The sequence below is a fragment of the Sarcophilus harrisii genome, chromosome 1, assembly GCF_902635505.1.
Source record: "Sarcophilus harrisii chromosome 1, mSarHar1.11, whole genome shotgun sequence".
Classification (NCBI taxonomy): domain Eukaryota; kingdom Metazoa; phylum Chordata; class Mammalia; order Dasyuromorphia; family Dasyuridae; genus Sarcophilus; species Sarcophilus harrisii.
Window position 1 is genome coordinate 261,623,761 of NC_045426.1, and position 25,428 is coordinate 261,649,188.

General features: G+C 37.6%; 1 protein-coding gene across 8 annotated transcripts in view; it reads left to right on the plus strand.

The window, feature by feature from the left end:
• Nucleotides 1-25,428, plus strand: part of MAD1L1 (mitotic arrest deficient 1 like 1) — an 851,829-nt gene that overhangs the window by 624,803 nt on the left and 201,598 nt on the right. For 7 of the 8 annotated variants that reach the window (XM_031950245.1, XM_031950188.1, XM_031950409.1 and 4 more), the window contains one exon: nucleotides 8,694-8,884. The exons of the other annotated variant lie outside the window; for it this stretch is intronic. In XM_031950245.1, the coding sequence (XP_031806105.1) occupies nucleotides 8,694-8,884 (191 nt within the window). The remainder of the gene's footprint in view (nucleotides 1-8,693; nucleotides 8,885-25,428) is intronic. 8 annotated transcript variants of the gene reach the window in all.

The window sequence follows — 25,428 nt, forward strand, 5'->3', positions numbered from 1 at the left end:
GAGATTGTGATTAGCCTATGATCAAACAGCCTTTGAGGGTCAGAGGGAGCATTTGAACCCAGATCCCCCCAACCCAATGGCCAAAACACTTAACTCTCTTGAGCTGTTTCTTAACATTTTATACTTTTCTACCTTGAGAGTCTCTGATTTTAATTTAGGTTGGGATCATAGTTGTCCCACACAGAAATTTATAGAGGTTATCAGTCAGAGTTTTTGCTTTATGGTAGAAAACATTTTCTAAATAGTTATTGTTCAAGCACTTTAGTCATGTCCTGGCAGATCCAGTTTCTTGGCAAAGATACTAGAGTGCTTTGCCATTTCCTTTGCCAGTTCATTTTACATATGAGGAAACTGAGACAACAGGATTAAGTGACTTTCCCAGGATCACCCAGTTTGTAAGTGTCAGGGCCTAGGTTTGAATTCAGGTCTTTCTAGCTCCAGCCCCAACACTCTATCCACTGTGCCACATAGGTCTATTCAAATGAATGAAGTAGTGAGTTCTTTTTCATTCCAGGTCTTCAAATGCAAGATTGAAGGATGTTGAAAAGGGAGTTCTTGCTCAGATAAAGATTGGACTGGATGTGACCTCTGATGTTTTTTGTTATGGAGGGAGTTTTGAGTCAACTATGGCATAGACTCAAAGCCTCCTGAGATCTATCCAACCAAAATCTCCACAAACAAGAAAGATCCCATGGTCTCTACTGTAACTTAAAACCTTATGCTATATGCACCATCTCAGAATTTAGAGCACAATATCCTCATTGATCATTTTTAAAAAATTATATTATATTAAGCATCCATTGCCAAGCTTTCCAGATTTAACTATCTTGCTCTGCCATGCTGACAGATCTAATTTACAGGCTTAAATATTCAGGGTTCAGCTAGTAAGAAGACCACTTATTGCTTGTGGTTTTTCAACTCAATAAACATTTATTAAGCCCTTCTGTGTTCTAATCTTGATACTTAATGCCAAGAATCAAAAGATGAAAATGAAGCCATTTTTCTTTTTGGGAAATTTAGTCTTGCAATGGGGAGTATATACTGATATTTCATAGATAGCTTGTCTGTCCTTGTTATTGCCTCCCATGCTACTTCCCCAAGTGCTTTAAAATCAAACCTGATTCTAATGTCCATTTGGGCAAAGAAAGCCCATTAAGACATTCCTTGTTACTGTTTTTTAAAGGAGATTGACATAAGACTATGTTTTGACTATACATACACGTACATTTATACCTATATGTATGTGACAGATGCTTAACATATGAACACTCTTCTCTTCATGTGTTTGGACACTGACAGAAACAATTATATGAATAGAGAAAAGTAAAGTAAAACCTGACTTTTGTTGTTGTTTTGGTTTTGGCAGCATTGTATGAAGGACACAATAAGAAATTAGAACCACCTTTCTTGCAAAAAACCCAGTTTTCTATTCTTCTTAACCTGGGGTCATGCTAATACCGCAGTAGCTGGGCAGTATTTCCCAATGTCTTGGTTTGTTATGCTCAGTTTGGTCCAACATCCAAGAGGTACTTTGTAAATGTTTTTGGATTAACTGACATCTAGAAGACTCGCCATGGATAGGCTATCCCATTCAATTTCTGGCTTTAGATCTGTATTTCTCACCCAGGAGTTCAGCCACTCCCACGCCTCTACATCCTTTTAATTTCCTGATTCAAGCATCGAGACAGCCCTGGCCCTTCTAGCATCAGGCTCCCACCTACTCTGAAACTCTGGCTGCTTGAAAGCAACCAAGTGGAAAGCAGTGACATTTTAAATGTGCAAAAACCCATCTTTTTTTTATTTAATTCAAACCAACATGTAAATTATTCATTAAAGTTTATGTAAGTGATTGAAATACAAGAAATTTGATATGGGAAGCGTAATATCTTAACAAGGAAGTCGATAATTCAAAAGCATTGACTTTTTTTCCATCCCATATTAAAGTGATTTTTTTCCCCCTACAGGTTTGCTTCTTCAGCCATTTTCATTAAATGCCTTGTCCTCCTGTCTATCCAAATATCTTTTCTCTAGCCTTTATTTTTCCCTTTTGATTTTGACAGACAGGTGGTTCACAAAAGGAACATCATGGTCATCTAGCCCTGGACCTGCTTTTTAGTGGCTTCTTTGCCTAATGCTGTTCAAAACATATTGATCTTGTTGAGGTTCAAAAGAAGACACCCAAAAGTTGGGATCACAGACCGATGTTGTGAGGTGTTTCAAAAGAATTTGCAGGCTTGAAGCCATCTTCAAGTCAAGGGACAGAGTTTATTATAATTGTAATACCAGTCGAAGCAGGCTAAATTCCAAAAAGATTTAGCAAAGAACTAGGAGCAAGAAGACAGATTTATAGGAAAAGACAGAGAGAGCTGATTCTTCATGTCATTGAGCATATATTTTATGGCTTAGTGGTAGAACTGAGGAGTATTTCTCAGAAACCCTGTTATCAGAGACCAACAGATTGTTATCTGGCAGTCAGCAAAGTTTCTAGGATTATACTATAGTATTCTCAAAACCAGGAGACTTTAGGATCATTGACCAATAGATTGTTAGAACAATAGCACTCCTAACGTCTGGGGGCCTCAGGATTACGGCTATATTTCTCTTAGAAGCTGCACCCCCTTCAATCTCCTTTCAAGATCTGGAATTCATATTCCCTAGCCTTCATAATCTAGCCCTCCTCTACCTTTCCTTTCACCTTAGAGCTTTCACGTACTCTTTGATCTAAAGACACTGGCTTCTTTTCCAGCCTAGGAACAAAGCATTCCATCTCTTGGCTCTGGCTATATTCATGAATGCCTCCAAGCATGTCCCCCATGCCTGGAACACTGCTTCCTCTTCTCCACCTCTCAGTTTCCCTGGCTTCCTTTAAGTCCCATCTAAAATCTCATCTTCTACAGTGTGCCTTTTCCCATCTTTCTCGATTCTAGTGCCTTTCCTCTTAACTGTTTTCTATTTATTCTTCACAGGGCTTGTTTGTACATATTTGTTTGCTTATTATCTTCCTCATTAGATTGTGAGCTCCTTGAAGGCAGGGATTATCTTTTACCTTTCTTTGTATTGTCAGTACTTAGCAGAGTACTTGGCCCATAGAAGTTGTTTAATAAATGCTTATTAACTGCCTGGCAGATCACTCCAATCCTGGGCCAGAGGCTCCTAACATACCTAACTATGATAAGTCAATAGAGCTTGAATTCAAGACTGCAAGATTCTTTCAGTCTTTTTATGGCACTGCTTCTTCTCCCTGCCTCTACTTTCTATAGACAAAATATGTTCATTTAAAATTGGATAGTCTCCACACAGCAGACCAGAGAAATTCCCAATAAATTCAGCTTCTAAAATGGCTTCTAGGACAAATTCCTCCCATACCTTGCTTCTTTGTTCTTCTACCAAAATGATTTATATGGATATTCCCTCAGTAGTCCATACTCATGTAGTCTCGAATGCATAGAATCTCAGGTATGATCCTAACAAATACTATCTTAATCTTCCCCCCTTCCTTCAAAATTCTTAAATTGTAGACTATGAAATTTCAAGGTATTGCTTTAATATAAGAAAATTCATGTATCTTAGGAAAGGAAAATGGACATTGCCTTAGAACAAGCCGTTTCCCATTCTAATGTGGCCATAGAATACTTTCGATTTTGGAATACATGGATAAAATCCATAAATTCTTGCTACTGTGGATAAATGGATATCATATGAAAGCTTCACCATAGAGATAAGAAGATAATCTGGAAGAAGTCAGTTGAGGAGGAAGAGGAAGGTTTATAGCATGAAAAGAGTAAGAAAATCTTCCCATTCTTAGGCCTAGAAGGACAAAGGGGACATATGCTTCCTGTACATTTGGACTCCTAGATGTGGAGTGTCAGCACTCCTAAGGGCGTATAGCACTCCTAAGAACAACCTAAATCAGGTTAAAATTTAATTAGGAAATATTTAACAAAATAAATCAAAATATAGTAGAACATAGATAATCTTAAATATGATTTTTCTAAATCAATTTGTAATTGCTGGGATCTCCATTTCTATTTGCGTTTGACATCACTGGACTCTATCCCACTCTATTCCATTCTCTTTGGGGCATTGAGGGCACTGGGGGCTTCACTCATCTCTGCATTTCTAGGTCCTTCACATTTATATTTCCTTCCATTGATTTGCTCTCCTGACCAACCCCCTCTCAGCCATAATACTTTGTTTTGCCTAAGGTATCTGTGACCTATTGAAAGTTTGTCACAGAAGTTCCTTTGACAGCAAAATACTGCATTAGGGAGACAGTAGGAACACTGGCCTAGGAATCTGGAGACAATGGCTCTTATTCCACTTCTATCACGGACTTGCCCTGTGATCTTGATCAAGGGTCACCTCCCTTCTTGATATCTCATCTTCCTCATCTTTTATGGATTAAATGATACAACTCTGAGACTTTATAATTCTATGATATAGTTCTAGCAGTAAAAGGACCTAATGCCGCTGTCAGGTTGACACTAATTATTATATAACTTTTTCCTAAGAAAGAAATGGTATTATTGCGTCTATTCATGTTGTAATGTCATAAAGTCCTTTGCCTAGGAACAAAAACCTCAAAAATGTACATTTGTCTCATTGTCTTAGAATAGGATGCCCTGCTTTTAGGGTCAGGGCACAGTGAGGAGCAGTGACTTGCTTTCCCTGAAAACCCTGACGAGTGATGAAATAGTGACATCAGAATTTGTGTGGTCTCTCTTACAGAAGTTGTTCTTACCTATTCTTTAGTGTCTTTTCCACATGCAGAAACTAAAGTGCCATCCTAGTTCTGGTCTGCTAAGAAGCCAACTGGGAGATTCAGTTTCTATACAGACATTGAACCAGTTCATAAACTTGGGCCCCATCTACTTGAAGAGTTTATGAAATGCATAAACGATAGCATTTTTATGTCCATGGGAAAAGGGGGATATTTACTTTTCCAAGGTCAGACTGCATTTATTACCAAAATTTAATTTTTCCCCCATTGGACATCTGAGATATATTAAAGGCAATGCAATCTCTGACAGTGGTGAAATATTACCTCTGAGATGTGGTCAGTGAATTTTTACTTTTACACATAGGTTTTTATCCTTTTAACAGTTCCATCTTAGGACTGCATGGCTGAGAGGAGCCAGGAAGAATATTGGGGTCAGAGCTGCCAATTAACCTTTTGATTTTGTAGTCTGATTACTCGATTAATCAAGGGCCCTGAGCCAGAGGCCATGATGGAGAGGCATTTTGGCTGCAGAATAACAATGTCTAGAAAGACTTTTTGGGAACCAATGTGATGACTGAGGAGGCCAAGAAGAGGAGGGCAGGTGATCAGGTGGTACACAAATGTATGCTCTTCTCACACAAGTGAAGGAAACTTGAGCAGTGAGACTCTCAAGGCCAATGAATGAGGTTTTAGAGAGTATCATTTGTCTTCTCACAGCACTGTTTGACATAACATGTGATTCCATGGGTACCAGGGAAGAAGAAAAACTCATGGTCCTGTATAATCTCATTCATTCCATCTTCACTAATTCAGAATTTCTGCTTATTCTACCTGGAATATGGGTTCTCTCTGTACTAGCTCTGAAGAACAAGTTTGAGATGCAAATTGAAAATGAAGATGAAACTACAGGGGATAGCTTTAATCTACTTAAATGATTACATTTTTAAAGGCTCCTATATATGACTTCAAGTATTTATGATTTTGCAGGTATAGGAGTTCTTTCTGGTGACAGATGACACCATCTTCCATGCATTACTAAATAATTTAATATATTGTACTCAAAAAATTTTTGTTACTTAGTGGCCAGTATTCTGGGTGGTAAGCTTTTCTAGTTTTACCTAGTATAGTTCTTAAATCAAACACTAAAATATACTAAAGCCTAGAGAAGCTTTTAAGGTAACCCTCAAAAATCCAGGGTCACTTCTGTGCTAAAACAAGGTAGCAGAGTGGAACTTGAGTTGAAATCTAATACGTTATATTCATGTAAACAATGCTTCTAATTACAAATGAATATTTCCCTGAAATGCTTTCTCATTCATCAAAATATGCAAAATAGATTTTCAAAGCCTAATCCTAACTACATCAATTCACACTGATCTTTCTTTTTCCTGATTCAAGGTATAAATTTTGTCATCCGGTCTAGTATATGATTATATACGCTGTATTATGCTGTTATGTAATTATGTGTATATGTATATTGGATGGTTCTCAGGAGCTGATTTTATATCTTATAAACCTCTGTGGCCCAAGGTCACATAGCTAGTAAGTATCTGAAACCAGATTTGAACTTAGGTGTTCCTGACTATCCACTGTCTATCCTCCTCAATGACCTCTAAATGAAATTTAGTATTCCCTTCAATTATTTGAAGACTTTATTCTGAAAAAGGATTATGTATAGGTTTTACCTGTCTATCAGAAGGGTCTAAAATACTCAGAAAGGTTAAGAATTTCCACAAGAGAGCTCATCACTGAACTAGACGGGAGTGTAAGTAAAGGACTTTTAATAAGTGATAGATAGAACCACAAACACAGAACTGGAAAAGCCCTTACAAACTATCCCAATTTCCTCATTTTGTAAGGCTGAGAAAGTTGAAAGACATAGGCAAGAAGTGTCAAAGGTGAGATTTGAATACAGAGCCTTTGACTCCAAGTTCTTTCTACTTCAGCACATAAGCATTTATCCCTCCCCTCCTGAACCCACAGGACTGTTGAAAGGATTAGGTAATTAATGTGAAAGCATTTCAGAAACTTGCAAAATTGATGTGTTTTTGTAGTATCATGATGTCATAGCATCATAGCTTTAGGACTGGATGAACCTGAAATGTCACCTAGTGCAGTCACTTCACTCTACAGATGGAGAAACTGAGACCAAGAAGCTGTGATGCAAAGAGATAGAGATGGACGTACCCAATCTGTCCTCTGGATAACAGCCCTTAGTGGTGACCCTATATATCCTCTGGCCTCCTCTCTTATCAAGGCTGTGGATAATAGGACCCCGCAAGCTGTGTTGACCAGAATGTGCCCCATGCTTAGAGCAGCTCTAGGGACACTAAAATGTAATATTTTGAGGACCATGTTCATCTTATTCTCATAGATCACATCCTGCACCTAGCACCTTTGCTGATACTTATATATAGCCTTCCATGGCAGCCGACTTCCAAATAGGAAATCCCAGCTGCCACGAGGAAGGGACACCCCGGTGTGATTGAATGTGATGTAGCAGTTTGGCAGTCCTGGACAGTGCTGTTGATAAAGCAGGTTGATTTGGGAGGCATCTTCAGTGTGTTTAAGTAAAGCCAGTTGCGCTAATTAATGGGGGGATAAATCGAGGTTTAATTACTCGGAAGGTACCTTGGGTGAAAGATTCATGGTAATTGTTGTGTATCCTCTTGATGGATTCCTGCAGCTGGCAGCTTCCTTCACAGCAATAAAACATGCTGAGTGTGCCTGGTGTATCAGGGTCTCTCTCTTCTAGACCGGGACCCTTCCACAGAGAAAGAGACTACTGCAATCTGAGTGGTCCTTACTTTTTCTGGGGTAGCTTTCAGATCTCTTCTCACTATTTCCATCCCAGGGAGGCTTTCTCCACACATAGCTATGAAATCAGATGGCTTATTGACAGAAAGAATTCCTTGTAGAGTAATTCTCCAGACTAGGAACAACCCATATGTGTGTAATACCTGTTATTTATAAAGCATATACATTATCAACAATGCACACTAAAAACTCCATTCTTACAGTTACAAATTTTCCAAAATAATAGGATGCTTTGCCCATATAATATATTGCCTCATTCCACTTATAAACATTAGTTAGGCTGACACCTTGTTACCATGTTAATTGATTTCATTGATAATGAAAAAAACTGGATCAAAAGGACAATCCATTACTTAACATTTTTTCAAAGACCTGTGTGTATGCATTATCTTATTTAATCTTTACAACCATATAAGATCAGTAACAAAATTATTACTATTCTCACTCTACATAGGAAGAAACTAAAGGCTGAAAAGTTTAATTCCAAAAACATTTAGCCAAGTTCCAGAGCCAGATGTTTCAGCTTTAGTTCAAGTCAGTCTCTTCTCTTTTGGCTTGCCTTCTTGAAATCTGCTGCCCAGTATGTGTTGGAATCCATGCTTGCCTACCCTACTTTCATGTATTAATTCAGTAAGATGGCTTTTGACTGAGATCAGTCTGCAGTAACCACAAAATCATCCACTTTGATGATACTGGCAGAAATCAGAGAAGCAGCTCTGGGTCAGGCTGACATCTAGTCTTTAAGTCTGAGATGTATTTTTAAAAGTAGAAATTTTAGGATGAAATTAGCTCGAATTTGGAATTCCTCTATTGCTAATGAGAAATGAATCCTTCCTTCATAGGTTAGCGGTCCTGAACAGTACTGTTGACATATTAGGATGACACACAAAGCATCTTTGCTGTGCATAAGTTAAACTGAGAGTGATAGTCATTCACTTACATCCTTACCCAATATAAAATTTTTTAATTTTAAACTTTAAAGATGAGAAAACCAAAGCTTAGAGGGATAAAATGACCTCAGAACAAGTGATTGGTAATCCCAGGCCTGGAACCCAGGCTTCCTGCCTCCTGGCCTAGAGTTGTCTGGAGAAGCCAAACCGTTCTCAGCCATAAACCCTCTTGATCCAATGCTGTCTCATACGTTCTAAATTTGTAGATCTGAAGAAGAAGTTGGAAAGTTCTGAGTTGAGAAATCAACGCTTAAAGGAAGTTTTCCAGACCAAGATCCAAGAATTCCGTAAGGTCTGCTATACCCTTACAGGCTACCGGATAGATTTCACCACAGAGAACCAGTACCGCCTTACCTCTGTGTATGCAGAGCACAAATCAGACTGTCTCATCTTTAAGGTAAGTTTCTGTTTCTATTTCAAAACCTCCCCACTTCTCTGCTGTTAATCTTTGATAAAGCTGATGACATGTGCTTTCCATTCTAATTGGTAGGTGAAATCAAATCATTAGCCCTTGATAAATGAGTACTTTTCTGCTGAGGATGACCCCAGGTTCTGAATACAGAGTGCTACCAAGTAAATAAATAAATTAGAAAGTGCCTGCCTTTTCCACCTAGCCAAGTATACTCATTTTATCTATGTACCAGTACTCAAAGGATCCCTGTTCATGCTCATCTTGCTTCTCTTAGTTTCTTGTCTAGTGGAATATCTTCACTCAGTTTCTTCCCATTTTGTAGCAGGCAACTGATTCTCCTCCAGGGTGATATATGTTCTGCCTGTCCAGTATCCATATCCACTGTTGCTTTTGCTTATCTTTTCTACTTTTAGCCACCCTCGGTCCCACTCAAGTGATGATAGCTGGTAACTGTAATCTGGTGACCAGTTTGTCACCTGGTGAGTTCTGAACACCAAAATTAGCTTAAAATGCTATTTTTTGACCAAAAAGTTTGGAAGGATTGTAAAAGTTACAGAGAAAAAGAAAAGGTTGGTATTCATTCAGCAATAAACTATCCAAAGGATTATTCTGTTACTCCTTTAAAAAAATTCCCAAGAACATTATTTGGTTCTCTTTTGGTGAAGACATTTAACCTAATGGAATTGTGCATATCTAGATGTTTGTGTTGGATACTCTGATTTCTGGTCAGAGATTATTTTAGGAGAATGAAGCATTTCTGGAGTTGAATATGGTTCCAATAGTATGGCTAGAGATTCTTTTAAATCAGTAATATAGTTGAAAATTGTTTCCCCCCGTTTTTAGACTGTGATACCTATCTTGAGTATCGCATTGGGAATTGGGATTGGGAATGGACTTTGTGACGCCAAGGAGTGGCTATCCCTAGCTCTGGTGAGTTGCTGTGTTAAAGAGTTGGTGCTACAGAACATTGGAGTAAATTAAAAGCATACAGAGAGTACTTTGGTACTGAAGGGATAGGTCATTTATTTGGCATACTTGCTCCCTAGACTGATGCAGGTCACATCTCCTCCTTTACTTCATGAGTAGTTTTCAAGTGTGTCTGCTTCTAAAAAATTCTTCAGCCCACAGTTAACCATATGATGAATTTGTCTGATCTTAGTTAGGCAGGTCCTGGCCTAGGCAGGTCTCCCATCTGAGTCTATCCTGGAAACTTGTACAGCTTTGAAGAACCCAGGTCACTGTCATGTCACAATTATTCATAGGAATCAGACTTTTAATCGAAGATAGATGAGAACTCCCAGCTTCAACTTGGTTCAATTCAATCCAATATATATTTATTAAACACATTCTGTATAGAAAGCAATGTAAAGTATTCTTGGAGAAATGCAAAGTTTAGATATGTTTCCTAACTCATGGAGTTTATATTCTACTGGGTATATGTGATACCTCACTAAAGCCCTTATTTATTTTAGTACTTGAAGGACTGAGATTTCATTTGCACAGACACTCCATCCACTGACAGACCACAACTGTTCCATGCTGTATATTTAGTTTATTCTTTCTCAGAAACTATATTATTCTTATAGTATGTCCTCCTTCTGTCAGTTAGCATCTCCAAAGCAGCAGACATAAGCCCACCACCAGACTAGTATTTCTAGCTCCAAATCACATAAGTACAAAATGATACATGAGAAGCTCATCTAAGAAGTACAAGGATATAGCCTTTTTTTGAGGTCCAAGAAAGACTAAGTTACTGATTGGTGGAATCAGGGGAGGATTCACCAACAAGGTAGGATTTGAGATGATTAGAGACAAGGGAATAGTAAGGATTGTGAAAGTTTGGAATGGGTTATTGTGAGGAAGTATGTGAGCAGGAGAATATATGAGATGATCTTTTGAAATCTAGATTACATTTCAGCTTCTGTTTGTGGTTGAATTATTTGATATATTCTCTATATAAAAATCAAGCTTTGGCTTGTATCACTTGGCACTGTTCAAGTTGAAGTTCTGGGTTGCCAAGCCCTTTCTGCCCATCACAGCCAGACTTAGGGCTTCTGAATTCCCTCTCTTGTTCAGATCAAAATCATAACAAGACATCATTAAAAATGTATTACTTCAGGCCAGCTAAACTAGAGGAATATGCTAGTGCTGAGCCAATGATCTGCGCCCAGATGCCCCAGCCAGTGTTCCCTACCATTCAAAGTATAAACGGGAGCCCTTTTCTTCTTCATCTCAACAATGCAATTAGTCCTTGAATTATCCAGGCTTTGGTACGAGACTTTCTTGTATACCAAGGAGCCTACCTACCATACCATGGCAGCAGGGTATGAAAGGGGTAAAGAGCAACTCAACGTTAAGAAATTCCTATTTTATTTCCTTCTCTTCCTAGTGATGAGCTGAATGAGGACAGGGGCCAATGAATCATACTAATGATAAGGAAGCTAAGCTCTCTTATTTGATGTTATAGGTCTGTCTGGTACTTCAGGCCCAGTATTGAAATGAAATGAGATGAGATACTTTTAGGTCCTCTAGTAGTTTTCCAAAAAAAAGTTTACTTTGACATAACATGGAAAAGATACTCAGAGAGGATATAACATTGCTTGAGCTGGATGCAGGCCCCTTTTGTCTCTGTTTAGAAATGCATCTAGTCATTCAGCTTTGTTGGGTATGGTGACTCCCAAGAAAGGGGAGCATCTGCCAATTCTAAAGAACATGACCTCTTGGTGGAGGCTTGCTAACCTTTTATGTCCTTAACCAATGATGTCAAACTTTAAGAGATATAAAGATCCTTGTGGGCCACTCGTTAACTATCTGTTATATTTTTATTTAGTTAGACGTTTCCCAGTTATATTTTATATATATCCCAGCTTCATATGGGAGTTTCTTGGGCCAATAGCCCATAGGTTATGAGTTTGATAACTGCTTCCTGCACAACTAGGCAGTTTGAGACTTCTCCTCCTCAATCAGTCATATTTTAGGGACAAAACTAGTCTGCCTTGGATTGTAGATATTGCTCCTATAGCATTCAGCATCTGGAAAGAACAGAACATGTGATAGTATGTCAGTCACTGTCTGTCTTTCTCCTTACCCTGATGTCTCAATCTTGCTAAGTGCTTGCCCCTAGGAACTTAGGCCTGGCCACAATCCTGAACAGCATTCACATTGAGGACTATTATGGCCTTCCTTTTCTTAGCTAACTGCTCTTGGCTTGACCTCTACTGACTCAGAATGTCCCCCAACTCCTTCATTCTAGCTGGACATCTGCTCTTTGCTTCTCCAAATTTCTGAACTTGCTGCCTAACTCTAGAGTTGATAAAAACATCTTTGAGATACTATGGGTATGAATGGGTTAGTACCAACAGGTGAATAATAGGGACCTTTCCTTTTGGGACATATTCAAAGATTCAGAGAAGGAAAGACACTTTGTTAATATGGACATGAGGTAGTGAAACAGCACTATGTCTGAAAATATAGAACACTTCCAAAATAATATCTAAATAAGAAACTTGCTTAGAATGTGGGGAAACCAGACTGCAGGTTTAGGAGGAAGTTAAAGAGAAAAGAGAGATAACTTAAGATATGTTTCCTCCCGAATCTGGTATCACCAAGATCATTATAATTAGTATACTTTTTATAACATTTTACACTTTGCAGACTTCTTCATACCAGATCCGTGAGAGGGATAGTATCAAGCTTACTATCTCTGTCTTACAGTCAAGGAAACTGAGGTCCAGAAAGTTGAAATGACATCTTAGGAATCACAAAGCCAGTATGTTATCTTATCTGACCTACCTCAATTCCCCAGACCCCAAGCTCAGTCTCTTTTGCTACAGTAGCTGGATCCCACATGTTATACATTTCATTCTCAGATGATTCCCTTGGTCTTCTCAGCAAAAAAGAACTCTTTTTGTCTTGCTTAGGAGGAAATAATATAGGTGAGATGGCAATAAAGCAACAAGCCCCTCTTTTGCAATAGCTACAGCACATTCCATGGAGAATCTGTACTCTGACCAATTCCATGGAGAATTGTGTTCAACTCTGAAGCCCCTGGGGCCTTAAGATGATGCTGCAAACTCTTGTTTCTTAGCCCACTCCATGACAGAGCTTTGTCCCACATGATTCTACCCAAGTGATCAGGGCAGAGGCTTAGCACTTAATGGGATATACTCTGGCTAGTTTATCCTGGCTGACCTGTGCTAAACTACCCTCTTCCTCCTATTAAAAAAACCCACAACACCTTTTGTTTCTATTCTAATATTTTCTAATGAAACTCTTAGACCATTTTCACAAACATTATATGGTTGATTCTGACAGCAATTCTTTGAACATATAAAAGATTGGGATTCTTTTCCAAATTACCCAAGGTCACATATAGGTATTATCTCTCTTTTCCAAAACCCTAAAATTCCCCACATCTATTGATTTCTCAATATTCAAGAATTTTCTATATCACACCATAAAATGAGAAAGAGTCTAGAGCTTAAATTCCAAATTCTGGCCCCCTGAATTTCCACATCCCTCTTTTTCAAAGCTGGGAAAATCAGGTAGACTACGCATTATCAGAATTATTTGGGGTCCAGAAACAGAATAGAAGTTTAGTAAAATGAATGGGACTCACAGAGTCCCAAGATTACAGCTAGACCTAACTCAGTTGTTGTATAATAACAGTCACTAATTCTTTTCCTGATAGATTTTTATTATTGCCACCTCTTGACTAGAAAGAAATTTTAAGTTGCTGACAGGAGAGAGAGGCACATGGTAACAATAATCTGGTTGGTGGTTGTTGTTGTTTGTCCTTTGTTTTTTTTTTTTTTCCTTTATTTTTTTCTTCCCTCCCTCTCTCCCTTCCTTCCTTCCTTCCTTCCTCCCTCCCTCCCTCCCTCCCTTCCTTCCTTCCTTCCTTCCTTCCTTCCTTCCCAATTGGGGTAAGGTGACTTGCCCCAGGGTCACACAGCTAGGAAGTGTTAAGTGTCTGAGATTAGATTTGAACTCAGGTCCTCCTGACTTCAAGGCTGGTGCTCTATCCATTGTCCTTTGTTTTTGAAGAGGCCCATCACATCAGGGAGTTGATGCCATGATATGCAAGTGAATTGGATTGAAGTGAGGGAGGCTTTGGACCATCACTTGCCTCACTTTCCCCTTCCTCTTCCCCTCTTCCTTCCCCAGCCATTTGGGTCCAGTGGCCAGATATAGATCAGGGTGACTGGAGATGGCCCTGGATGCAGTGGGAGACCTGGGCCTTTTTAAGTTAAGGTCTTCAACAGGTTTGACTGAGATCACACCCATTCAGTGATTAAAGCTAGGTAATAATTGAGGCAAAGAATCTCCTTTTTCACCTAGTCAGAAATAAAATAAAACAAAGCAAAAGGGTTTCTGGTCAAAGTAGTAATAATTGTATTTACATTCAATCTGAGTCTATCAGGATCCAAAATATGACCCAATGGTACTTGGCCTGGGACCTCTTGGAGTCAATCAATGAGATAACCAGTACAGGACCAGAGCATCTGTGGGTGGATCAGGATTATTCTGGGATCATTGGACTAAAGTTAACATTCTTCAAACTTCATCACATTTCCTTATCTTCAGAGGAAGACAATTCAACCTGAGAAAAAGAAAGCCTGAGTTATTGGCCATATTTTTTCAGGGAAGTTTTGGAGCAGCTTAGAACACTTGCTAATATTAGCTTGTGTTTTGTTGATTCCCACCAGTCATTACTCTACAGTCCCAAGCTCCAGATTGGACCTGCCCATAGAGTGTGAGCCCCCTGAAGATAAGGACTGCTGCATCTTTGTTTTCTGTGCCCTCTGCACCTAGAATAGTACCCATTTCGTAGTTTTAATAAAGGCTTGTTGAAAAATTGACAGAAACGTTATCTTAAAAGGGGAGAATAAGTCACTGACAAGTTTGTTTTGCCTTTCAAATCTGTAGGTGTTTTGATTTAGTTGCACCTGTGTGTAAGCCTTTTTCTGCCCTCCTTTCCCCATCCCTCAAGGGTTATTCATAACAAAAGAGAAATATTCTCCCCCCAGATAAAGACTCGGGAGCCAAACCCTAAGCTCCTTTCTGGGGGCAATAAAACTCCCAACAAAAGCCCCTTGAATCTTGTTTCCCCATTATCATTTGTTTTCTTATCAACCGCCTCTCCTAAGCTTGAGGCCAATGAAGCTTGTCATTCAAAATACCTGCTGGAAGAGTGCAGCTCCTTCTCCCCTTGCTAAATGCCAAACTGCTGCCAAGTCTTGGAGCTAGATGCCGGCTTCATGCTGGGGTTATGTGTTTATGCAGAAATCTCCGAGAAGCAAGTGACTGGGAGGATGTGGGCGCATTTCATTAACCTGAAGAGGTCAGAAAGCAGGGAGGCTATTTATGTTTATTTCCCCCTCAAATTTATAGAACTGGCTTCATATAATTAGGCCAGAAGAATCTACTAGCTGCTGCCAAGCCTTTCTAGCATGTTCAGAAGTTAGGTATGGATGAAGAAATCTTAAGGCCACAAAAACCAGAATCTGCACAGAGTCTGCACAATCATGCTCAGCAAACCCAGTGCTTCAGAGGTGCAGGAAGTGATTGCTAAGTATCTACATGAGACTGTTCTTTGATATAGAAGAAAGAAAACTGGATTTAAAGTAAAATCTGCCCTTTTGATTGGGGAACTGCTCTCTGAGCTTCATTTTCCTCCTGTATAAAATGAAAGGGTTGGATGCCTTAGATCTCAAAAGTCCCTTCGACCTCTAAATTTACAATCCTGGGGTAGGGTTTGATTCCAGTGATCTTGATGTGACAGGTAAGTCTTATTAACAAATCTGTGAATACATGTTGACCTCATAGGGAAGCCCAAAGATGAAGATCTGAGCACTGTTTGGACACAATAAATGCCATCATCACAATAAACCACATGTGGGTAGTAGTGGGTAGTGGCTTGAGATTGTGGTGTGCCCAGACCTAGCAATGCCACCTGTCTCCCTCCATAATTTTCTTTTGAAATGATCTGAAGTTACCATTCAGCTAGGATTGTTTATTGATGGCCAGTCAAAAGGGCGTTCATGGAGTCTTCAAAGCTGCAAAATTAACAGAAGTTTTAAAAATTCTTTCAAGCACATATCTACGATACATACATATCTATATCATTTTTAAGATAAGATGTTAGGTAGTCATAACTGAAATGTTAAAATTCAAGACAAGATGCAGAGCTGCTGTGTCAAAGTTTAATCTTTTACAAGTTTCTCATTGTGGGTCATGGCAGAATTAATTTGTCTTGAGGGTTCATTAGTCTCAAAGGAGAACCTGGGAAGGGAAACCACCAATGGCATCAGTTATCTGGGTTAATCAAAGAATTAAACCAACAGCAATAGTAGTCAAGTCTGACTACTCCAGCTCTGGAAGAGGGAACCCCATTGGCCTGCAGCAAACTATTCTCTTTTCTTTCGTGGCTCTGGCTTGAATGTACATATCTTTATTCCTCTTGGGTATTTTTAGTCTATTTTGATTAAAGGCAACAGCCCTTCTTTTTCAATACAAACTATCCAGCATCTTTGGGTGTGACTGCAAAGTAACAATGAGGAGACATGGCCAGGACATTTAATCATGTATAAGCTGCCAGAATATCTGTGTCATCCCTCAACACATTTCCTTTTTTTTTTTTTTTTTAATAATAATTTTTTATTTTCAAAATATATGCAAAGGTAATTTTCAACATTCACCTTTGCAAAATCCTGTTTTCCAAATTTTTCTCCCTTCCTTTTCCTACCTAAAGCAAGTAATCCAATATGTTAAAACATGTGCAGTTCTTCTATATGTATTTCCACATTTATCATACTGCACAAGAAAAGTCAGATCAAAAAAGAAAAAAAAATGAGAGGAAAGAAAAAGCAAGCAAAACAACAACAAAAAGGTGAAAATACTGTTTTGTGATCCACATTCAGTCCCCACAGCCCTCTCTCTGGATGTAGACGGCTCTCTCTACCACGATTCTATTGAAATTGGCCTGAATCACCTCATTGTTGAAAAGAGCCATATCCGTCAGAGTTGATCATCACATAATCTTGTTGTTGCTGCCTCAATACATTTCTAAATTTATTATAACAAAACTGAAACATAAGATAGACTTGTAGCCAAATCAAAACTTTCCTTCGGTTCTGTCTTTTTTCTTCTCTGTATTTGACTACCTTTATTTCCTTCTTTTTCCTCTTCTTCCTACAGTCTTCAGAGAAAGTCGCAATGCCTCAGCAAGAGTGCTTTACTTTCTGAAGCTACCTTGGATGCACACGCCCACACATGCACACAGAATCAGAAACCACAGTGGGTCTCATCAGTAGATCAGGCAGAGCAGTGAGCTGCGGGAGATGACCGGCCTCCATTGTCTCCTCCAGCTTTTTAATTACCTGTGGTTTTGTTTTTATATTTCATTGTACATTTTCTGGTGCAGCATTCTGGGATTTCATCTCTGCCCAGCTTGGGGAGATACAGCCGTCTGTGTCTTAACATGACATTGCCTATCAAATAACATGGATTTAGAATTGCAAAAATGGTCAAGGAACCCTTTTTTCTTTTCCCTTAGTGTTATAATCAAGGACTCTGGAACTGGAACCTGTCAACCAGTCTGGTGGGGTTACTCAGACTAGGGAGTCCACTGATGGGGGAGAGTCTCTTTGAAGGCTTTGCCTGTCTCTTTTGCTTTCATAATGTTCCTCCTAATACTACAAACCAATGACAGGTAGGCATCCTACATGCTCCAGCTATTTCCTCTTCCCTCCTCCCCCCCCTTTTTTTTTCATTCAATTGAATTTATTCTTCTAACTATCTTAATCAGTTTGTTAGGTCTTTTTTTTTTTTTTTTTTTTAATCTTTTTAAGATGAGAGAGAAACAACATTTAACAAACAAACAAACAAAAAAAAATCTCTTCTCTATAGAACCCTCCTAAACTGCATTTCCAGGTATGATAGGGTCATACCCCCTAATGTTTTAAATTTGCAAATAAGGGAAATTATATTACACTGAGCCCCCAACTCCTGATTTTCAGTACAATAATGATCATCCCGTTGAGATACATTTGACTACCATCGCCCCAATATAGGGACAGATTTTCATTGACCTAAGTATTTCAATAGCTTCTTGTCTCCTCTCTATTTCCCAATACAGCATATCTTGATGATGCTGCTAAGTGCTCAGAAATCTTCAGTGGATCTCTATTTCTTACCAAGCAAAGCTCAAATTCAAGGCCCTCCATAATCAGATCATTCTGCCTTTCTAGTCTTGTCTCTTTATTATTTGCTACTTCCTTGCCTTTGCTAATGATACTTCCTTTTCTTGAAATCTGTCCTTTCTTCACTTTTTCACTTGTGAATTTTTAACCATCCTTCAAAGCACAGTTTATATGCCATTTGATTCATGAAACCTTATTAATAACAACTTTTTCCTTAAACCTCACAAAGCTCCTTGTTTTGTACCTCTCAGAGTTGCTTATGGACATAGGTTTATTAGGCCTTTCCTCATAAACCTAGTGTAGTTACTTGAACTCAAGAAGTAGTTTAGTTAAACAATTAGTAAGCATCGTTAAATGCCTCCAATATGCCTGACACCATTCTAGTTGCTTAGTAAAAAAATAACAAAAACAATTTATAAAGATCTTACATTCTCTCAAGGGAGATAAGTGGTACATAAACATGTACAAAATTACTTCATGTAATCGGGAGCAGAGAGGAGAAGGGAAGGAAGGAAGGAAAGAAGGAAGAGAGGGAGGAAGGAAAAGATGGAAGAAAAGGAGGGAGTTAGGGAGAATTTGATCACAGAGGGAAAGGGGAGCCAGTAGAATTTATTGAGGAGGAGAGTGATTTCTGTCATTTTGGCAGCTTTGTTAAGGATGGATTTTTCAATGTTGAGATTTGTGATAGGAAGACCTATTAGAAGGCTATTGTGACCAGGCACAGCCAAAAATGAAACAGAAAATAAAACCTATAAACTAATTTCCCTAATGAATATTGATGCAAAATTTTAAAATAAAATACTAGCAAGGAGATTACAACAATATATCACAAAAATCATGCAATATGACATTTAAAATTTATACCAGAAATGTAGGTCCATTTAGAATAATTGACTATATCAATAATAAAAAGTACAAAACTCATGTGATTATTTCAATAAACACAGAAAAGGCTTTTGACAAAATATAACCCATTATTTTAAAAAATAAAACAACAAACCCTAGGAAATTAGGAACAAGTGGAACTTTTTAAAAAAATGATAAGTAGCATCTAAAAACAAGAACAAACATTAATTGTAATGGGAATAAACTGTAGAAGCCTTAGCAATAAGATCAGGGGTGAAGAAAGGATGTTCATTAACTTCTGTTATTTTTCAATATTGTACTAAAAATGCTAGTTACCACAATAAAATAAGAAAAAGAAACTGAAGAATATGCATAGTCAAAGAGGAAACAAAGTATCCTTGTTCTGCAGAAAATATGATTTACTTAAAGAACCCTAGAAAGTCAACTAAAAAACTAGTCAAAACAATTAACAACTTTAGCAAAGATGCAGAATATAAAATAAACTCTTATTTACAATATATTATTATATATTATATAATATACATACATAATATACAATATATAATACAATATATTACCAGCAAGATTCAGTAGGAAGAGATAGAAAAAGAAATTCCAGTTAAAATATAAACAACATAGGGTAGTTAGGAGTCTAGCTGACAAGATATATATATACATACATACACATACACACACACAAATGTATATGAAGACAAACATAAAACATGCTTCACACAAATAAAAACTTATCTAAATAACTGGAAAAATATTCATTTCTCATGCATAGGCAGGATGATTAATATAATAAATTAGAATATAATATCATGTAACCATATGCAATATGTAAATGTTAGTAAATATGTAGTTATATAATATGATTATCACTATCACTATAATTCTACAGATAATATAATTATTATATAATCATACAATATAATTATGTGATTAACATAATAAAGTGATGGTAACTACCTAATTTAATTGACTTATTAATTGCTATGTCAATAGAATTACCAAAGCATTATTTTATAGACTAGGAAAAATAAAACACAATTCTTCTGGAGGAACAAAAGGTCAAGAATATTAAAAGAATCAATGGAAACAGTGGAAAGTAAAGATGATTAGTAGTAAGAGATCTCAAACTATACTACAAAGCTGTAGTCCTTAAAACAATTAAGTTTTGGATAAAGAAATAGAGAGGTTAAGTTCCAAAAATCTTGTGATGAAGAGAGCCATCTCAACCCAAAGGAACTGTGGGAACTGTGAACCACAACATAGCATTTTCACTTTTTGTTGTTGTTTGCTTGCATTTTGTTTTCTTTCTTATTTTTTTCCCTTTTTGATCTGATTTTTCTTGTGTAGCAGGATAATTGTAAAAAAAAAATATATATATATATATATATACTTATATTGGATCTAACATTTTAATATGTTTAATATGTATTGGATTACTTGCCATCTAGGGAAAGGAGGAGAAAATTTGCAACACAAGATTTTGCAAGGGTCAATGTTGAAAAATTATCCATGCATAGGTTTTGAAAATAAAAAACTTTAATAAAAAATTTTTAAATCATAAAATTCTAGGAAGGCAAAATAACTCTAGAGAAAATTTTGACTTCCCTGGAATTGGGACAATTTTTTTGAAGTCGTCTCTATTTAATAATTTTTTAAAAGCTAAAGGCTAAAAAAAAAAAAAAAAAGAAAAAGAAAAAAGAAAGAAAAGAAATAGAGTGGTTAGTATGATGAGGTTCGGTGCAGGGCAGAGAGTTGTGGGAACCCCCTTTTAGTCCGTGCAGGTCCTTTGTAAATGAATTTATAAGCCTGAAAAGTTAGACTAACAAAAAGAAGTTTATTGGCACTTGGCATTGGGAAGTTAGTCTTGTTAAGAAGACTGACTTCCAGGTGGCAAGGTCCCAGCAGAGAGATAAAAGTCTAGCAGAGAAGTTCCAACAGAGAGGTAAAGAGGGATATAGTGCTGTTAGGGAAGTGTGTGAGAAAGACAAAAGAGAGGTTAACGCTGAAAAAGAGAATGTCTTTTCAGTGGGCAGAGAGTCCCTTGCAGGCAGCTTTGCCAAGGAAGGACCTTGGCCTGACATGATTCCTGCTTTTAGGTCCTCTGCAAGGAATGATCTGAAGGAAGCTTGTTGTATGAATAGCTCTTGGTGGAGCTGGGAGCAGTTTTGAGTTGAAATCAGAATAGAGAATTTTTGAATTGAATGATGTTTCTGGGCTAATCTCCAACTCAATAGAGTAGGATAGACATCTACATCTCCAGCTCTGGCTAAGTAGGAGCAGTCCTAGACTCAACTAGTCCCACCAGATAACAGAATGAAACCACTTTATCTTGATTCCCTGGGGCGGGTCTCTCAGGAGAGAGCTTCTCTGAGGGAGTTTCTCAAGCGTTCTCCCCAAAGTCTGAGAGAGAGAGTGAGAGAGAGTTTCAGGGCTTCCCTCGTCAAGGTGGAACAGATTAGGCACACACTCCATAGCAGCAAATAAGCACAATGACCTAGTGTTTAATGGTCCAAGACTTCACTATTTGAAAAAATTGCTAGAAAATAATCTGGTAGAAACTAGGCATAGACCAACATCTCACACTGTCTACCAAGATAAGCTCAAAAGAAATACATGATTTAGACATGAAAGGTAAGTGATATAGGCAGATTAGTGCTGCACATAAGAAAGTGCATTTCAGGTCAATAGGTAGGAGAAGAGTTTACGACCAAAGAAAAAATAGAGAGGTTCACAGGAGGCAAAATGGATAATTTTGATTTCATAAAGTTGAAAACTTTTCATACAAACAAAACCAATACAGATACAATTAGAAGAAAAGCAAGAAACTGAGAAAAATATTTGTACCAAATTTCTCTGATAAAAATGTTATTTGTCAGATAAATGTAAAGTCTGGGCTAGCTCCTTGGAGGCCTCAGGATCAGCCAGAGTCAGGATAAGTAAAAGTCCTTGGTCTTTAGGGGGAGAAGAAGGCAAACTGCCAGGAGTTTTGCCAAAGATCTCTTTTCGATTCTCAAGTCCAGAATCTCCACCTCTCTCCTCTCATCCTGCAGTCTAGTGAGCTCTGGCCTCTGTCACCCCACCCTCCAAGCCTTGCCTATGATTATCTTAACCCCAAACATTGAGCCAGCACCAACGGTGAGAAGAGCCATTTATCCAAACATATGGTAATAGGTAATTAGCCTTAAGTGCTCTGTTGTCTGATTCAAGTGCACCTTTTAAGAGTTTCAACTCTTTACAAGATAATATAGAGAGAACTAAGAACAATATGACAGTCCTCAAATGATATATGTTCAAGCGTTATGAATTTCTTCAGAGGAAGAAATCAAAGCTATCAATAGTAAATGTGTAGAAATGTTCTAATTCATTAAAAAACAAAGAAATGCATATTAAAATAACTTTGAGATACCACCTCACACCCATCAGATTGGCTAACATGACAAATGCTAGAGGGAATGCTGGGGGAACTGTGAACTAGTTCAGCCATTCTGGAAAGCAATTTGAAACTATACCTAAAAAGGTATTAAAGTCAGCAATACTGTTACTAGGCTTATAACCCAAAAAGATCAAAGAAAAAGCATATCTATATGTATATCTATATCCTGATCTATCAATCTGTCTATCTCAGTTCTTTTTGTGGTGATAAAGAATTGGAAAGTGAGGGAACGTCTATCACTTGAGGAATGGTCAAACTTGTAATATGTGATTGTGATGGATATTATTGTGCTAAAAAAAAATGATGAAGGGGATGGTTTCCCCAAAACTCGGGAAGACTTATATGAACTGATGCAAAATGAAATGAGTAGAATCCGTAAAGTATCATACACCAGAAGAACCAGTAACAACAATATTATAACAATGATGAATAGTGAAAGACTTAGCTACTCTGTTGAACACTAAAGTTCCCAAGAAGCATGCTGTCTACCTCCACAGAGACCAAATAGGCTGAGAGTGCAGGTAGAAGCATACATACATACATACATACACACACACACATAATATATATGTAAAATTTTTTTTCTCTCTTTTTCTTGACTTTTTTCCCTTAGAACATGGCTAATACAGAAATTTGTTTTGAATGATTTCATATTTGTATTAGGTTTTGTATTTTTTGTCTTCTTAATGGTTATAGATTGCATTAGGGGCAAGGAAAGAATCAGGAACTAAAAATTAATTAAAACTTAATTAGAAATAAAATAAATTGGCATACTGATATAAAATAAGCATATACCTGTAGACTAAGTGTTGTAACAATCATATTACCCCTCCAAGGGGAAAAAAATATCCTTGATCCAGTAATATGACAATATCCCTGTATATACTCAGAAAATAAATAAGTTTAACTTAATTAAAGGATGATAATCCAAGTGAGAGGTGATGAGGGTCTAAGTTAAGGTAGTAATGGAGAGAAATTTAGTACATGTTTATTGAATTTAATTATTGCCATTTCTCATTGTGTGGCCTAATAAAAGGAAGATATATACAATTAATAAGGAAATATAGAAGGGACTAATCATGCAGAGAACTAACACAATTTCCCACTGCTTTCCCTTTGCTCACTCAACTTCTTTGTTCAATATCTGTAACTTGAAGCCGATTTGTACTGCTAGATATCTGACTGGAGCCAGAATCTGTATTGTTCTGACTGAAATACAGCATGGAATTAATATTAAACTTAATTAAAACAAATTTAGATTTAAATGCCCCCAGAAAGGGCAAAAAAAAAAAAGAACATTGAACTGGGTGAACTATGGGTTCGTAACTTATCATCTGAGATGTTTCGTGAATAATAATAAGAATTCCTTTAATGTTAATATTTGAGCTCCAGAAAAGTACAACAGCATTACACAGTCTCAGAGTGGGAAGAAACTTCTGAGGCTATCTAATACATACTCATTTTTAACTAAGAATTCTTTCTTCAAAATCCCCCTGACTCCAAAAATGGGCAGCAAGCTTTTAAAGAGAGAAACCTTACCTCCTAAAGCAGTTTCTTTTACTCTGGTACAATTCAAATTAGTATTAAGGCCTTCCTTTCTCCCCTACATCTGCTTCTGTGCAACATCTACCTAATTTTGCCCTGAAAGCCAAACAGAAAATGCTTAAATTCAGCTTCTGTATAATAGCTCTTCAGATAGCAAACACTCCCAAGTCTAGTCTCTTTGTCCTCAATGCCTCTTAAAGTTAAGGGAAGCATTTTTCCAGCTTTCTTTGCTTCCATTTTCCTCACAACTTTGGTCCTTTATACAGTCCTGTTGATTCTAATGAAGGCTCCAGGGATGTTAATTCTCTCAGACTCCTAGGTGGAAACAGTAACAGTTACCTTATTAACTCCAAAAGAATGATGACAAGCAAGGGGGGGAGGTTTGGGAGGGATTGTTTTCTAAAATCATGATGTAAGGTGTCAGAATAGCAAGGAGACCTGAGATCTAATTCCAGCCATTGCCTAACTAGCCGTGTAGCCAGCTTTCTTCATCTATCAAATGTAAATAAAATACCTTCCTTACCTAACTTGTAAGCCTTTTGTGAAGAATTCAGTTCAGTATATTTTCCTCTGTACTATAAAGCACTTTATAAATCTTAAGTATGTGATTATCATTATTTTTGATTTAATTATCTTTTGCTAATACTCATTGAGGAAATAAAATGATCAGGATTGGTCCTTTCTGATGATAAGAAAGGAAGATCTTCAGATCCCAAGGAAATGCTAGTCTCTATTTTTAAGTGAAGAAAATCTTGAAACCCTGGCTATTAGGCATTATGAACTTGTCTCATTATTGAGTCACTGTCCGCAAATTATTTACCACTTAGGCCCTTTAATTGATGTAAGGGTCCCTTGACTGTTGTGGTACATCTCCAAGCTTGTTCCCAGTTAGTAGGCTGTAGATGACTGAGAATGTTTGTCTTTATGGTCCTCCAGCAAAAGACATTTGTTTGTCCTAGGCTTAGGGGAAGATGGCTTTCTTGCATTGGTCCGTCCTTTTTTTTTTTTTTTTTTTTTTTTTTTTTTTCTCTCTCTCTCCTCTCTCTCTCTCTCTCTCTCTCTCTCTCTCTCTCTCTCTCTCTGTCTGTCTGTCTCTGTGTCTCTCTATTTTATTGAAACAGTGGTATGATGTATTGGAAAGAACACTAGATTGGGTTCTTATCCTGAGTTTGAGATTCAATACATGACCCTGGATGATTTCATTCAATAGACATTTATTGTGTCTAAAGTGTATAGAACATCATGTTAGGCAGTGAAGGAAATAAAACATTTAGATCTAACATTGGCCCTGGCCTTGGAATTTATGACCTAGTAGAAGGCTAAGAATTTCTCTCTCTGATCCTTATTATCTCCATCTCTAAAATAATAGGGGTAAGGCTAGGTGATCTACAAGATCTCTTTGAGCCTTTATGGCTGGTACTTCTCCAGAAGTCCCTGCCTCCCTCCCCCTGCTTATCGATATATCCGTGTTCCTTTTCTGCATCTCA